Source organism: Equus asinus, chromosome 8, assembly GCF_041296235.1.
Source record: "Equus asinus isolate D_3611 breed Donkey chromosome 8, EquAss-T2T_v2, whole genome shotgun sequence".
NCBI classification, from domain to species: Eukaryota; Metazoa; Chordata; class Mammalia; order Perissodactyla; family Equidae; genus Equus; species Equus asinus.
Genome location: NC_091797.1, coordinates 11,745,459 through 11,759,955, shown reverse-complemented (window position 1 = coordinate 11,759,955; position 14,497 = coordinate 11,745,459). Strand labels below are relative to the sequence as shown.

At 37.9% G+C, this 14,497-nt stretch overlaps 1 protein-coding gene across 2 annotated transcripts in view; it reads left to right on the top strand.

Annotated features, from left to right (window-relative positions):
* HCRTR2 (hypocretin receptor 2) overlaps positions 1–14,497 on the top strand; it is a 105,909-nt gene that overhangs the window by 60,454 nt on the left and 30,958 nt on the right. For both annotated transcript variants that reach the window (XM_070516822.1, XM_014851768.3), the window contains exon 2: positions 10,983–11,161. In XM_070516822.1, the coding sequence (XP_070372923.1) occupies positions 10,983–11,161 (179 nt within the window). The remainder of the gene's footprint in view (positions 1–10,982; positions 11,162–14,497) is intronic.

Here is a 14,497-nt window from a genome sequence, read left to right as displayed (position 1 = left end):
TCACTTACCCCTGCCTTCTTTTCTGCTATTTTTATTTAAACTCCACAATACATGATGATGCTGATGTTTATTATTATTTTATATACTCAATCATAATTGATTTTATCTAAAATTTCCATTATTCTTTATTATTTTCTACATTTGTACTTCCAGCTGAAATCATTTTATTTCTGTCTAACTCCCTTTAGTTTGTGGATATTGTTGACACATTCTTTCAGCTCTTTTTTGGTCATTAAACAATTTTATTTTACTATCACTTATGAAGTATATTTTCATTGAATATACAGTTCTGGATTGTTACTTTCAGCATGTTGAAGATGCTATTTTACTGTCCTTTAGCTTCTTATTTTGTTCTTCTGAGAATTTAGCTATTGACCCCATTATGATGCTTTAATGGTAATGCATTTTTTGCCCCAAATTAAGATTTTTCCCTTTGTAACTGGTTTTCAGCAGTTTTAGTATAATGTAATTGTGTATAGTTTTCTCTTATATTTATCCTCATTGAGATTTGTAGCACTTCTGAAATCTGTGGATAGATGCCTTTAATTAGTTTTAAAAAATTATTGAACAATATTTCATCTTGGTTAACATGTTTTTAATATTGTTTCTGCCTCATTCTACTTTCCACATATTGAGAATCCAATTACATGTATTTTAGAATTTGCACCATGTGTTACTCATATTCCTTTCTGCATTTTCAATCTTTTTTCTCTATATTTTTTAGTTCGGATATTTTTCTATTGCTTTGGATAGTGATATTAGGTGGCTCTGTCTCTCTAATCTTCTGTTAAATCCATCTGTTGTGTTTCCAGTTAACATATTTTTAAGTTCCACAATTTCTCTTTGCATATTTTTCCAGTTCTTTATTAATATTGTACATAATATCATGTAATTTCTTGAACTTATTAATCCAATTATTTTAAAATTTCTGGAAGCTTTATTATTATTTATTTTCTATAGACTTTGGTCATATTGGTATTGCCTTCCTGTATGCCTGATGATTTTTTATTGAATGAGTGACATTTCATATGAAAACTTGTAGAAAATATTTGATGCTCTAGATATGTTATCTTCTTCCATAGAGAATTTGCTTTTGCTTTGACAGGCACTTGGTGTTGGATCAGAAATCTATATCCAGTCAGTAGTGAAGGCATTTGAAGCTGGACTTCCTTCTTTAGGAGGGCTTGTCTCCTTCAAGTTCATCACTGCTAGAGTTCACCCCTTGGGGCTGCAGCTGAAAGCCAAGGTTGTTTATCCAGTTGATGGACCTTGAGCTCCAATTGTTGCCCTCTGTTCAATAAGACTGCTCAAGTTCCTGCTCAGCTTGTCATATTATTGGCTGCTGCTTTTTCTCCTCAGTCCTTGCCTGGTGCTTGTAAATTGCCAAAAGCTTTGAGAAGAAAAACGGTGCTGAACGTCAGGTGAACATCTGTCATCTTTCCTTTTCTCCAGGATATCAGTGTCTTGGTATCCTCATTGCCTTGGTAGCTTTCTAATATCTTAAACAGATATGTGACACTTCTAGCTGTTTTAGACGGGAGGTTTGCTCTGCAGCAAGCTTTTCCGCCATTACCAGAAATGCAAATTATTTTGTAATAGTAAAACCTATCTATCCTTCATTACTATGCAATTTAGTCCTTCTGAGGAAAATTGGCACTTCTTGGATATTTGCCAACCAAGAATATGTGGCTGAAATTGCACAGCCCCCTGGATATGACTCACCTTCTTCTCTTCTTACTCTGATTGTATCCCTGGGTGATCTTATCCACTCAACTGGCTTTAATCACTATCTCTGTTCTGATGAATCCCAAATATTTACCTGTAACTGAAATGTATCTCCTCAAATATCAACCCATAAATCGAAATGCCAAATGTCTAGTGATAGTGGCATAACTCATCAGTGTTTCCAACTCACGTAGACAAAATGGAATTCTTCATCTTTTACCCCTGCTTCCAAATGAAGCCACCTCATTCTCCTTCATTCCATAGCTCAGTGAGCAACATGAGCTTCTCCCCAGCTTCTAAGCATTATTCCCAGTAATCATCTTCAGTTCTTCTCATTTTCTCATCCTCTTATCTAATCCCTCAGCAAGGCCTTATATTTCAACCTCATTATTATTTCTTGAATTTGCTCATTTTTTCCCATTCTTTTGTCATACTCTTATTTCTTTGGAATCCTAAAACAGTCTCAAAATTGTTCCCCCTGCTTCCAGTTTAAGAGCATATATAATTTCCACAGTCCCCCTAAGTCATATTTGAAAAATAGAGAAAGGATCTTGTCGCTACCTTGTTTAAAATCCTTCAGTGATTCTCCATAATCTGCAGGACAATGCCCAAATGCTTTAACAGGATATATATACATTTCATGATTCATGAGTAAAGTATGAAGTAAAGATACAACATCTAGAATAGAAAAATACAAATTTTGGTGTGGAAAGCAAGAGAGAGAGCCAAGAACCAGAGTCAAAACTTTGGGAATTAGTCTGCTAGAAATGAGAATTAGTTGTGAGTATAAATAATAACAAAGAAGGAAGAAAAAAACCCAAAAGGATTGAAGAATATAAAGGATGAAAGAGGGAGAATTTTTCTGCAAAGGAGACCAAAAAATAAGTTCATTGCAGGCAGTAACATAAACAGAAGCCAAAGTTATGAGAAGGATAGTTTGCTTGGGTGTGTTCATTAGTGCAAAGGGATTGAAGATGAGGACTGACCATATGTCGCTGAACAGCTCTGAGGGCAGGCTAGAGATCCAGACGCAATTCTGAGAGCCTGCACTGGGGACAAGCCCTTGTAGTGATTTACCTGTAAAGAGTGAAAAGACATGAGTAACCAGGAAGTTAATGTTTCCCCCTTAAACAAATTCCATTGAACTGAAATTACAGCTACTAGATGTAGCCATTACTAGAGCTGCAGATGCTAAGGCCATGGAGCCTTCCACCCTTCTAACCTTGTCCACAGGCCAGCTTAAAGCCCTAGAAATACCTACTAATAACAGGGCTGTTGTGGTCGGGGGCAGCTCCTGTACAGAAGCCTTGGCGCCGAGGAGGTTGAGCACCCCCGAGAGGAATCGTGCCACTCACAGAGAGCTGATAAGCCAAGCCCAGTTTCTCACTTTCCTCACTATATTTTTCCTCTCTGAAAAAACTTTTTGGACTTGATTCCTTTGAATTATTATCTCCTTTGCGTTTCTGTTTCATAACATTCATCTATGCGCAGTTTCTCCCTGCACATTTCCGTGTGTGAAGATACTGTCTTTCTAAATCCCTTCCCAGACGAATTATTAATTGTGGTGTCTTCATTATTCCCACACTGCCTCACTGGTGTCAACACCACAGTGACATCATTAGTCTCCATGAGAATTACTGCCTATGTTAACATAATGAGCAGGTGCCAATGAAAACGTATTTCTCAAATTGTAGACTTTTATATTTTCGTGAGAAAATATAACCTTTTGGGTGGCAAATTTTATGCCATAAATGTGGTTCTTGGCAGTGTCCCTCTGTCAGACTCGTAAAAAAGAAGTAGCATGTTTACCTGCTGTTCTTCTGAGTACAGAAAGACATTCACAGACAACCTTGCCAAGGTGTTGGGGTGGAGAAGGGGACATCAAGTCAGGCAGATTGGCATATTGGCCCAGGAAGAGGAGGAGGCAAAATCAACAATAGAAAAGAGGGTGAAGGCCCAAGTGGTGGGATGAAATGAAGGTGGGAAAAAGGAAAATACCTCAGGATTTTGAGGAGAATTTGTTTTACTTTTTTTAGGACTACACCAATAGTCAACTTCTCTGATTCTTTTTGTTTGTTTTCTTTTTGAGGAAGATTAGCCCTGAGTTAACTGCTGCCAATCCTCCTCTTTTTGCTGAGGAAGACTGGCCCTGAGCTAACATCCATGCCCATCTCCCTCTACTCTTTTTTTGTATGTGGGATGCCTACCACAACATGGCGTGCCAAGCAGTGCCATGTCCACACCCGGGATCCAAACTGGCAAACTCTGGGCTGCCAAAGCGGAACGTGCTAACTTAACCACTGCACTACTGGGCCGGCCACATGTGTTTAAGATTTTTGAGTGACATCATTATTGGTTCAAAAATTTTATTTTCCATTGTATATTCCCTTTTTTCATTTACCGTTTTTAATCAATTTTAAGTGTACGGTTCACCAGCATTAAGTACGTTCACATTGTTGGGCAACCCTCACCACCATCCCTCTCCAGACCATTTTCATCCTCCAAAACTGAAACTCTGTTCCCTTTAAACAATGACATCCCATTCTCCCCTCCTCCCAGCTCCTGGAGACCTTCACTTTGCTCTGCATCTTAATGGATTTGACAACGCTACATACTTTCCATCAGTGGAATCACGCAATCATTGTCCTTTTGCATCTGGCTTATTTCCTTTAGCATAACATCTATACCTTGTTTTAATGTTACAAAAATTAAGTAAATTTGAAAATGCTTAATATAAAATTGATACACTTAGTATAGATCTTTTCAAGATACTTGGTAACACACTAATTATACACCACGCATAGTCACTTCTTGATATCATAATATCAATTAGCTGACATTTCAAGACCTAAGTGTATGTTTAATGAGAGATGCAATATCACCTGTGTCGTGTACATGTTCTTAAGTAGTATCACCAACAGATTAACAGTCTATCACCTTAGTCTATGTTTTTCCAACTGAAAGTATTGATTTGACAGAGAAAGTAACTTTGTCCATAAATGGATCTGATAGATATTAAAACAAAAGTCAGTTTATTATAAGTTCAGATTAAAATGGCAAAGACATTTTTTAAACTAGTATTTTCCTCTCCCATTTGAAAGTCAGTTAATCTTCGGCCCATACAACAATAGGAAAATAGCCTAGGTTATTCCTGAAGATTATATCTATATATTATTTTAAATATCCCACTTTGCATCACAAGTTGCAGATGTTCCCACAGAGTTTGAGGCACTTTTCCATCTGTCAGTTCTGCAGAGAAAAGACAGGAGCTTTGTCATCAGACTTTTACAGAAGAAGAGATGGTAAACCAAATGCGCGGGTGAGAGAGAAAGGAATAAATGAATTTTTATCTTCTTGGCACCTCTGCATCTCAGAAATGTGGGTTTCAATGAAGTCTGTATTAGAGGTGGAGCTTCATTGACTGCATTCTTACTTCTTGTTATCTCCTTTCACCCCTATGTGCTCAATTAGTCCCCAGTTGTTCCTGGACAATGGAGGCACACTCTTACGTGTGGACTAACTGCAAATGGACTTTAATATCAGTGTATCATGATTATTCAGAGAACTGATTTCAAGAGTAGTACCCAGTTCATGTGTAGTGACGTTCCAAAGCTCATCAGAAAGTGGTGTATGGAGAATTGAGAGCCAAGAGAATAATTGACAAGCAACTAAATTCTCTGTCATCTGTCAGACTTTGTCCAAAGGAATGAAGAAAATAAACACGCTATTCAGACGTTGGGGTTTTTCTCTCCTTTTCAAGAAGCTCATGGGTAAATGTACCATGCCCATGGTGGCAACATATTGTAAGCACAAACAAATCAATGCCATGAATGTTCACTTATTGCAAAGTATGTTCCAGGGAGTATTTGTATTGGGAGAAAAGCTATAGAAACCAAGAAGAGTAGGAGGAAGAAAAAGCCCAGCTCAAAATGATAAACAGCTGTTGTACCAGTAGGGAAATAAGAAAACAAAAAACAAATGTCCATAACAATCCATAATAATTTTAGAATGTGATTTGTGACCAGGAAAGATACAATATGTACTAGGATTTTTAAAAAGAAAGAAGTCATGTGGAGTTAGGCTAATTAAGAGAGATTTTGTGAAACAGAAACCTTTTGGTTTGATTGGTTTGGGATGGTTTTGGTAGGATTTAAGTAGCTCAAAAAGGGGTTGAAATGGAATATGGTTATTTCCAAACAGATGAATGGCATTAGCAATGCCCAGTTTATGGGCAACATTGCAAGATACGGGGGAAAGTTCAACTAGAATTTAATAGTAGAATGACTATTTGAGGATTTTGTACTTAATGATGGAGGAAAGGAGAGATTCTGTTGAAATGGGTAGAAGTAAAGATAGGCGGGGTACAGGATGAACTAATAGAAGGTCATTGCAATACTGTAGCTAATGGTTCAACAATCTGGGTATTTGCGGTAGGAATAAGAAACTATGGACGTAGGAGATATTGGGGGGATTTCAAACATAGGTACTGGGAAGAAAAAGGAAGGTCCTTATACTTCAGAGAAATATAAAATCCAGATTGAGAATATAGGAAAAGATGGTGAGTTTAACTTTGCATAAGTTTGATGTCCTATCAGGAGAAAGTGGTGTTCACCTTGGGCCTTTAATGCTTTGAATGGGTGATTGAACAAATGGATATTTGTTCAGAACAAATTTAGGAGAGATGCATCTGAAGATGTGTGTGTGATTCTGGATACTCATTTAGAGAGATCTACCGGTAATCTGCAGCATTTTCACAATAAAGAGACCAGGGTGATGAGAGAGAAAATCCTGCTATTATTTGTGAAGGGTCTGATGCTGTTTACCCCAGAGAAGTGAAGTCCTGAGACACAGGCATAGCCGTGGTCTTCATATTGGAATGTATATAATGTGAACTCCATACTTAAGGTATTTTAAAATAGCACAGTAATATTATCTAATATGAAGTCCAAATTCAAATTTCTCCAATTGCCACAATAATCTTCTTTATAGATTTCTTCTTTTCCCTTCTTTTTTTAGCCCCAAGACTCAATGGTAAAGAAATATCTACACCAGGGAACCAATTTCTAGTAATTGTATATATGTGCGATCCAAAATGTATGACTTGACTGTAAAGAAAGCTAATAAGATCTCTGTCTGTCTTAATAGAGAGATACTGACCAAAATAATCATCCTGTTCTTTGCTGCCCTGGTTAGGCAGCACCTGGAAATGTGTGTGCAGCTACAGATGGATCATTTACTGATAATCTGGAGTGTGTACAGAATAAAAGGGTGAGGTGGCATGCAAAATGCTGCAGTTGCGTGCGAGGATTCTGGAGATATTTAGCCTGATAAGGCAGAGGGTTGGGGTATGGACACAGCTGTGGTCTTTAAATATTTGAATGACTACTGTTATGGGTTGTACAACACAAAGAGAAATGACAAAGTCCTAACCCTCACTACTTCAGGATGTAACTTTATTTCAAATATAATTAGTTAAGATGAAGTCATACTGGAGCAGGGCTGGCCTTGAATCCAATATGCCTGGCGTCCTTTAATAAGATGGCCACCTGAAGATAGAGACCCAGAAGAACGCCATGCAGTGATGAAGGCAGAGATTGCCATCATACAGTTGCAAGCTAAGGAATGCCAAAAATTCCTAGCAAACCACCAGAAGCTAGGAAGAGGCAAGGAAAGATTTCCCTACAGGTTCCAGAGGCCAGGGCCAACACTCAGGGTTGAGAGGTTGTGGCCACCAGCCTGCTGAGCTAGGACAAGAGAGCATTAAGCCACAGAGAATTATTCTTAAGCCTTAAAACCTAATGGAATTTTCCCTGCTGAGTTGCAAACTCGCTTTAGACCAGTGACCCCTTTTTCCTTCCAATTTCTCCCTTTAGAATGGGAAAGTCTCCCCTATGCCTGTCCCACTATTGCATCTTAGAAGAAGACAATTATTTTCTAGGTTTCACTGGTCCACAGATGGAGAGGAATTTTGCCTTGGGAAACACCATACTCCAAATGTAACCCATTCTTGATGTAGACAAGGTTTAGATGAGATTTTGGATTTAGAGTTGATGCTGGAATGGATTAAGAACTTTGAGGCTGTTGTGATGAGTGAATGGATTTTGCATGTGGGAAGCACATAAATTTTTAGGGGCCAGAGGACATCATTATGGATTGAATTGTGTCCCCTCAAAAAAAGATGTTGAAGTGCTAACCCCTCGTACCTCAGAATGCGACCTTATTTCAAAATAGGGTCATTGCAGATATAATTAGCTAAGATGAAGTTTTATTGGGGTGGAGAGGGCCCCTAATCCAATATACCTGGTGACTTTATACGAAGACAGCCATTTGAAGACAGGAACAGAGGAGAATGTCACGTGATGATGCAGGTAGAGAATGGAGTTAGGTAACTGCATGCCGAAGAATGTCAGATAACCAGCAAACCACCAGAAGCTAGGAGGGAGTCAAGGAAGGTTTTCTCTGTAGGTTTCAGAGGGATCTTGGCCCTGCTGACACCTTCATTTTGGATTGCCAGCCTCCAGAACTGTGAGGTGATAAATTTATGTTGTTTTAAGACACCCAATCTGTGGCACTCTGTTACAGCAGCACTAGGAAACTAATACAGGTACAATGTAGAAAAAATAGAGAAGGTTTATTCCTTGGGTTCCAGGAAAGATTAAGAATCCATGAGCAGAAATGAAAGGGAAGGAGATACCAAGTTAAGATAAACAAAAACCTGCTAGTAGTTAAAGCCACTGCAAAATGAATTCAACGGCTTTAGCAGGTCGTGAATTCCCTACAAATGTTCAAGAAGGATGGATCAGGGATTTTGCAGAGGTGACTTATTCACCAGATGGCAAGCTAGACTGGATGATCTCCCACTCCAAAATTCTACAAACTTGTGTTAAAGTCTTGTCAAATGAGGGTGGCGTCTTCCTTTTCATCTTTGCTTCCATAAAGGGTATAATGGAATGCATAGCATGGTAGATAAGATTTCAGTCCAAGCTCTGGTGCTTACTATTAGCTATGTCTGGCTATTTGTCTTAGGTGGGTTCCATAACCTCTCTAGCCTCAGTTTCCCGTCTGTTAAACTGAGGGATAGTAATAGTAATCACTTTACAGTGTTATTATGAAGATTAACCTAGTTAATAATTTAAATTGCTTAGAGCAGGGCCTGGTGCAAAGCAAGTAGCATAGAAGTGTTGGCTGAAAATTTACTTGCTTTCATATTGTTTGGACATAATGTGTTAACACTGTTTTCCCATCACTGCTAGAACTGGTTCTATTTTTTAAAGTCTTATTTTCTTTTCTAGATCAGAAATAATACCATTTCTACCATTTATTGACCAAATATCAGCAGTGGGATACTTTTGTCAATTTTCTCATAACAAGCTGTGATGATGTGTTAGTCAACTGCTAGGATGGGTTTGTGTGTGTATGGGTTTCAAGAGTTTCTGAGCAATAAATAATTCAGTAGCATCATTTTCAGATAATAAAGATTGTAGCTTACCCTAATAAAGCTTACTTGAGTTTTTGGAGTTAGAGGAAGATGTGAAGTTTTCAAAATTAAATCCCCAGAAATTCAAGTATTTTATTAAATGAGTATCTGTTAGTGACTGAAGGGTAATTTCAGCTTCAGGAGCTAGTAGAAGTGTTTTTCAACATATGAAACTCTTAATAAATGGTACATAATTGTCAAAAAGAAATCTTCATTCAGTGACAAGTGTAACAAAATGTGCTTTTATTTCTTCACTATATAGGGTTACTAGTCATTGCATTATTTGGGTGCCTAGGTGACAGCTCTGACAGGTTAATGATACCCCAGGCAAACTCACAGCTACTTTCAGTGAAGCAAAGCCATCAATTAATGTGGGCAGCAGTGCTAACACCTATAGAATCCTGCAGCCAGTGATTATGTAACCGTTGGATACACCAGACAGAAGGAGGACAGAGAATCAAGGAACTGGATGTTCTTTCCGTAAAGAGCAACTGAATGAGATAGCACAGCTTTTAAACGTGAGGATGTCCTGAAAGGCAGTGAAGAACGCCTGATTGTGAAAGTATTGAAAAGTATGTTTGATTTAAGTTGGTGTTTGGAGGCCATTAAGAGTAATAGAAAGGAGAGAGTTTCTAGAATTTATACGTGCTTTGTTATAACTCTTTCATTTTCACAAAGGAAGGCAACCCATGTGGTGAAAAGACCAGCCCTTCACTTGCTGTTTCATCCCAGTTATGACTGTAGTTCTGTGCTTTGTGAGCCATTTGTCCTTAGACAAGTTCCATGAATTCCCTGTGTCTCGGTTACCTCATGTATAAAATGTTGGTAATGAAGTCTTCCCTTGGGATTGTTATCAAAACTAAACAATCCAAGCATATGAACCGTCTAGCTCAGTATTTGGCAATAATAAGGGCTAAATAATTACTGACTTTTGTCTTTTAAACCTCTTCATCTTTTAAAGGTTCCAAATGCAGGGTTTGTGAGCAGATAAGGGTGAACTTCATAGATGAGGCAAACCACAGTTTACTGAAAATACCTAGCTCCTGATTCATCTCAATTCGGTAAAAATTTCTTGACTGTCTCCTACACGCTGAGCACTGAGGGAACAGAAAGAAGAATCGAAGATTGTTCTTTAACCTCTGGGAATTACAATTCAGAACCAAGTAAAAGTAAACACAGCCTTATAATCCATTGAGAAGTGCCTTGTGTGGTGAATGAACTGATGTTAAGCATGTATTCAGCTTCCACACAGATTGACTGATTCAGTGAAGACACAGCACAGCTGTCAATTATCTTTCCTGTTCAATATTTATTTGTAGATTTTATAGGCATATTAATTAGCTTGGCAGTGTTTCTTCATCAGTACATATTTTCTTTCTCTAGTTACTGTCTTGGTCAGTTTGGGCTGCTATAAGAGAAAAGCATAAACTGAGTGGCTTATAAGCAACATAAATTTATTTCTCATGGTTCTGGAAGCTGAGAAGTTCAGGATCAAGTCACTGGCAGATTCAGTGCCTGGTGAGGGGCTGATTCCTGGTTCAGAGACAGCTGCCTTTTCTCTGTATCTTCACATGGTGGAAGGAGTGAGTGATCTCTCTGGGGTCCCTTTCATCTGGGCATTAATGCGATTCATGAGGGCTCTACCCTCACGACCCAGTCACCTCCCACGGGCCCACCTCCTAATACTATCACATTGAGAGTTAGGATTTCACCATGTAAACTTGGGGGGACACAAACGTTCATCCATAACAGTTACTATTCCTTTTTCTTTCCAAATTAGTTTGTGTGGCAGTGTGGAAAAACCACCACATGAGGACGGTAACCAACTACTTCATAGTCAATCTTTCTCTGGCTGACGTGCTCGTGACCATCACCTGCCTTCCAGCCACGTTGGTTGTGGACATCACTGAGACCTGGTTCTTTGGACAGTCCCTCTGTAAAGTGATTCCTTACTTACAGGTAATTCTTTCTCACAGTTTTTTGGTTCAAACACAGAAGCTTCTGAAACTATTTTCAATTATAGTCATGGCCCTCTAATAAATTAACTAACGAGCTAAGAAAGAAATATACCTGCCTAAGAAATTGGCAAACTTAAGAAAAATAATACTTGAGACTTTCTGGGTAAACGAGTTAAGTTCTTGGCAAAAATAAAACAACAGAATCCTCAAGTCATCATTAGATGCTGCACAAAACTTTCACTTCTTTGATCTCTAATTTTCTGATTATAAAATAAAGAATTTGAACAAATTGACTGTTGAGCCTCTCCTAGCCCAAATAATTGAGAGTTATCTGTTTTTATAAGTAGTTTCATTTCGTACTGAGAAATTAAGAGCTATGTGATCAAAGCAATCCAGTAAGACAGGTTTTAGTGTAGGTTCTGAGTCAAACTGCTAGATTTGGAATCTCTGTTCTGCATTCACCATTTGTATGCTATCAAGTCAAATACATAAGCTCTTTGCAGTTCACCTATTTAAAAAGGATAATAATTTTAATTATACTTATCTCCTAAGGTTGTTACAATAGTTTACTCAGATAATTTATATAAATCACTTGGTAAAGTGATTACTCTCTGAAAAATGATGATTTTATAGAAACATAGTATGTTCTGAATAAATGTTAGTCATCATCCTCATCATCATTAGACGTTTCATTGTTCAATGGTGAAAGCAGCTTTTCTATAACTAATTGCCCTATGAGAAATTAAGAACAAATACTTTCAGAGAGTAATTTTCTGATTTATATTCTGATAGCTCTAAAACCTTTGAAAAAAATTCCCAAGCTAACAACCACAGTCACAGTACTCAAGGACATGGATTCCCTTTAGCAATTGGAAATGAGGGAAATGGTGGCCACTCTCTACTTGTCTTCCCGAAACCATCCTCCACTCACCAGTCCTTATTCCATCCATTCTCTTAGATTGTGTCCATGATATTTGGCGGAAATAAAAATATGCTTCCAGTAATGAAAATTGGTGCAGGTAGAACAACTGGACATTGGTATGCCAAAAAATGAATCTAGACACACGCCTTACATCTTTCACAAAAAGTAACTCAAAAGGGATCATAGACCTGAATGTAAAACACAAAAGTATAAAACTCCTAGTAGATAACATAGTTCTGAGGAAATCTAGATGACCTAGGGTGTGTTGATGACTTTTTAGATACAACACCAAAGGCATCATCTTTCAAAGAAATAATTGATAAGCTGACTTCATTAAAATTAAAAACTTCTGCTCTGTGAAAGACAATGTCAAAGAGAATGAGAACACAAGTCACGGACTGGAAGAAAATATTTGCAAAAGACATTTCTGATAAAGGACCGTTACCTAATATACAAAGAACACTTAAAACTCATTAATAAGGAAACACCAACCTAATTAAAAAATGGGTCAAAGACCTTAAATACCACACCAAAGAAGATATGCAGATGGCAAAGAAGTATATGAAAAGATGCTCCTCATCATATGTCACCAGCAAACTGCAAATTAAAACAATAATGAGATACCATTACACACCTATTAGAATGGCCAAATTCTGGAACACTGACAATACCAAATGCTTGTGAGGATGTGGAGCATTCATTGCTGGTGGGAATGAAAAATGGTACAGCCACTTTGGAAGACAATTTGGTGGTTTCTTATAGAATTAAACACAGTCCCACCATACGGTCCAGAATGCACTTCTTGGTATTTACCCAAAGGAGCTGAAAACATGTCCACACAAAAAAGTGTGCATATAAATGCTTATGGCAGCTTTTTTCATGATTAACAAAACTTGGAAGCAACCAAGACGTCCTTCGGTAAATGAATAGATAAATAAACTGTGGTACATCCAGACGGTAGGCTATTATTCAGTCCTAAAAAAAAGAATTGAGCTCTCAAGCTATGAAAAGACATGGACGAAACTTAAATGCTTGTTACAAAGTGTAAGAAGCCAAGCTGAGAAGGCTACATACTGTATGATTCCAATGATATAACATTCTGGCATGGGCAAAACTATGGAGTAAGTAAAAAATCAGTGGTTGCCAGGGATTGGAAGGGATGGCATAAATAGGCAGAACATAGAGAATTTTTAAGGCACTATAATGTATGATACTATAATGGTGGACACATATTGTTAAACATTTGTCCAAACCCATAGAATGTACCATACCAGGAGTGAACTGTAAAGTAAACTGTGGACTTTGGGTGATTATGATGTGACAATGTAGATTCATCAATTGCAGCAGATGTACCACTGTGGTAGGGGATATTGATAATAGGGGAAGCCATGTATATGTGGGGTCAGGGGGTATATGGGAAATGTCTGTACCTTCTCCTCAATTTTGCTGTGATCTTAAAAGTAGTCCAAAAAATAAAGTCTTAACAAAAACAAAAGTTGGGGGAGACCACAAAAGCCCATTACTAAAACTTACATTGATTAGGCTTTTGGATCTAAAAAGTTACAGAGAGATGTTTTTCTCGATAGTTCTTCAATGACCTTTTATAAAGAGAAGTGATAATTTTTTAGGTCAGACATCATTGGTAAAACAGTAAATGAAAAATGCCATGGAAGTTATAAGCTTTGTTGCAAATATGAAATTTAACTATAAGTTTAGTTTATGTCAGTCGGCTGAAAACCATGAATGGGTTACCAAAATAAACTGTAGCAAAATTTTTGAGAGAAATAGTACATTGAGCAACAGAGAAAATTATCCTCACAGTAAATAATCAGTTAGAAATGGATCTTATGGTGTTTGCATGGAGACACTGGGGAAATCATAAATAGCAGAGAATTCTAATATTTCACCATCTATGGTACTTCCAGCAAGACTTTTGTTTCTCTTGGTTCCAGTAACCACCCAGGGAGAAATTTTGGAGATCCTCTTAAGTTTCAAGCTGGCTTCAGTTGTTCAGAATCTTCTATTAGCTGAAAATATTTCATGCTCTCTCTATGAACAGAAGATTCCCCCCACCAGTAGACAGTGGGGTAATGAGGGAACGATGCATCGCCCTGTGGTAGGTGCAGTCCTGCTCTAATCCACAGTGATACTTTTTTATAGACCTGGCATTCCAGATTCTCCTACGAGCACTCGACAGATCCTCGAGAGGGCAACCAGTGAGCAATGCTGAGCATGGAGTGCAGGACATGGTGCTCCTAAAGTTATTGACAATATTCTTTCACACTGCACAACTTGTTAACAAGTCCTACAGCTGAAGGATCATCTTCATCTTCTGATAGATTCTATCTGCTTCTCCGTAAACAAAGTCCACTCTAGTTAACTCCTCAGTTGATCCCCTTCTCCATCAGCCAAGGA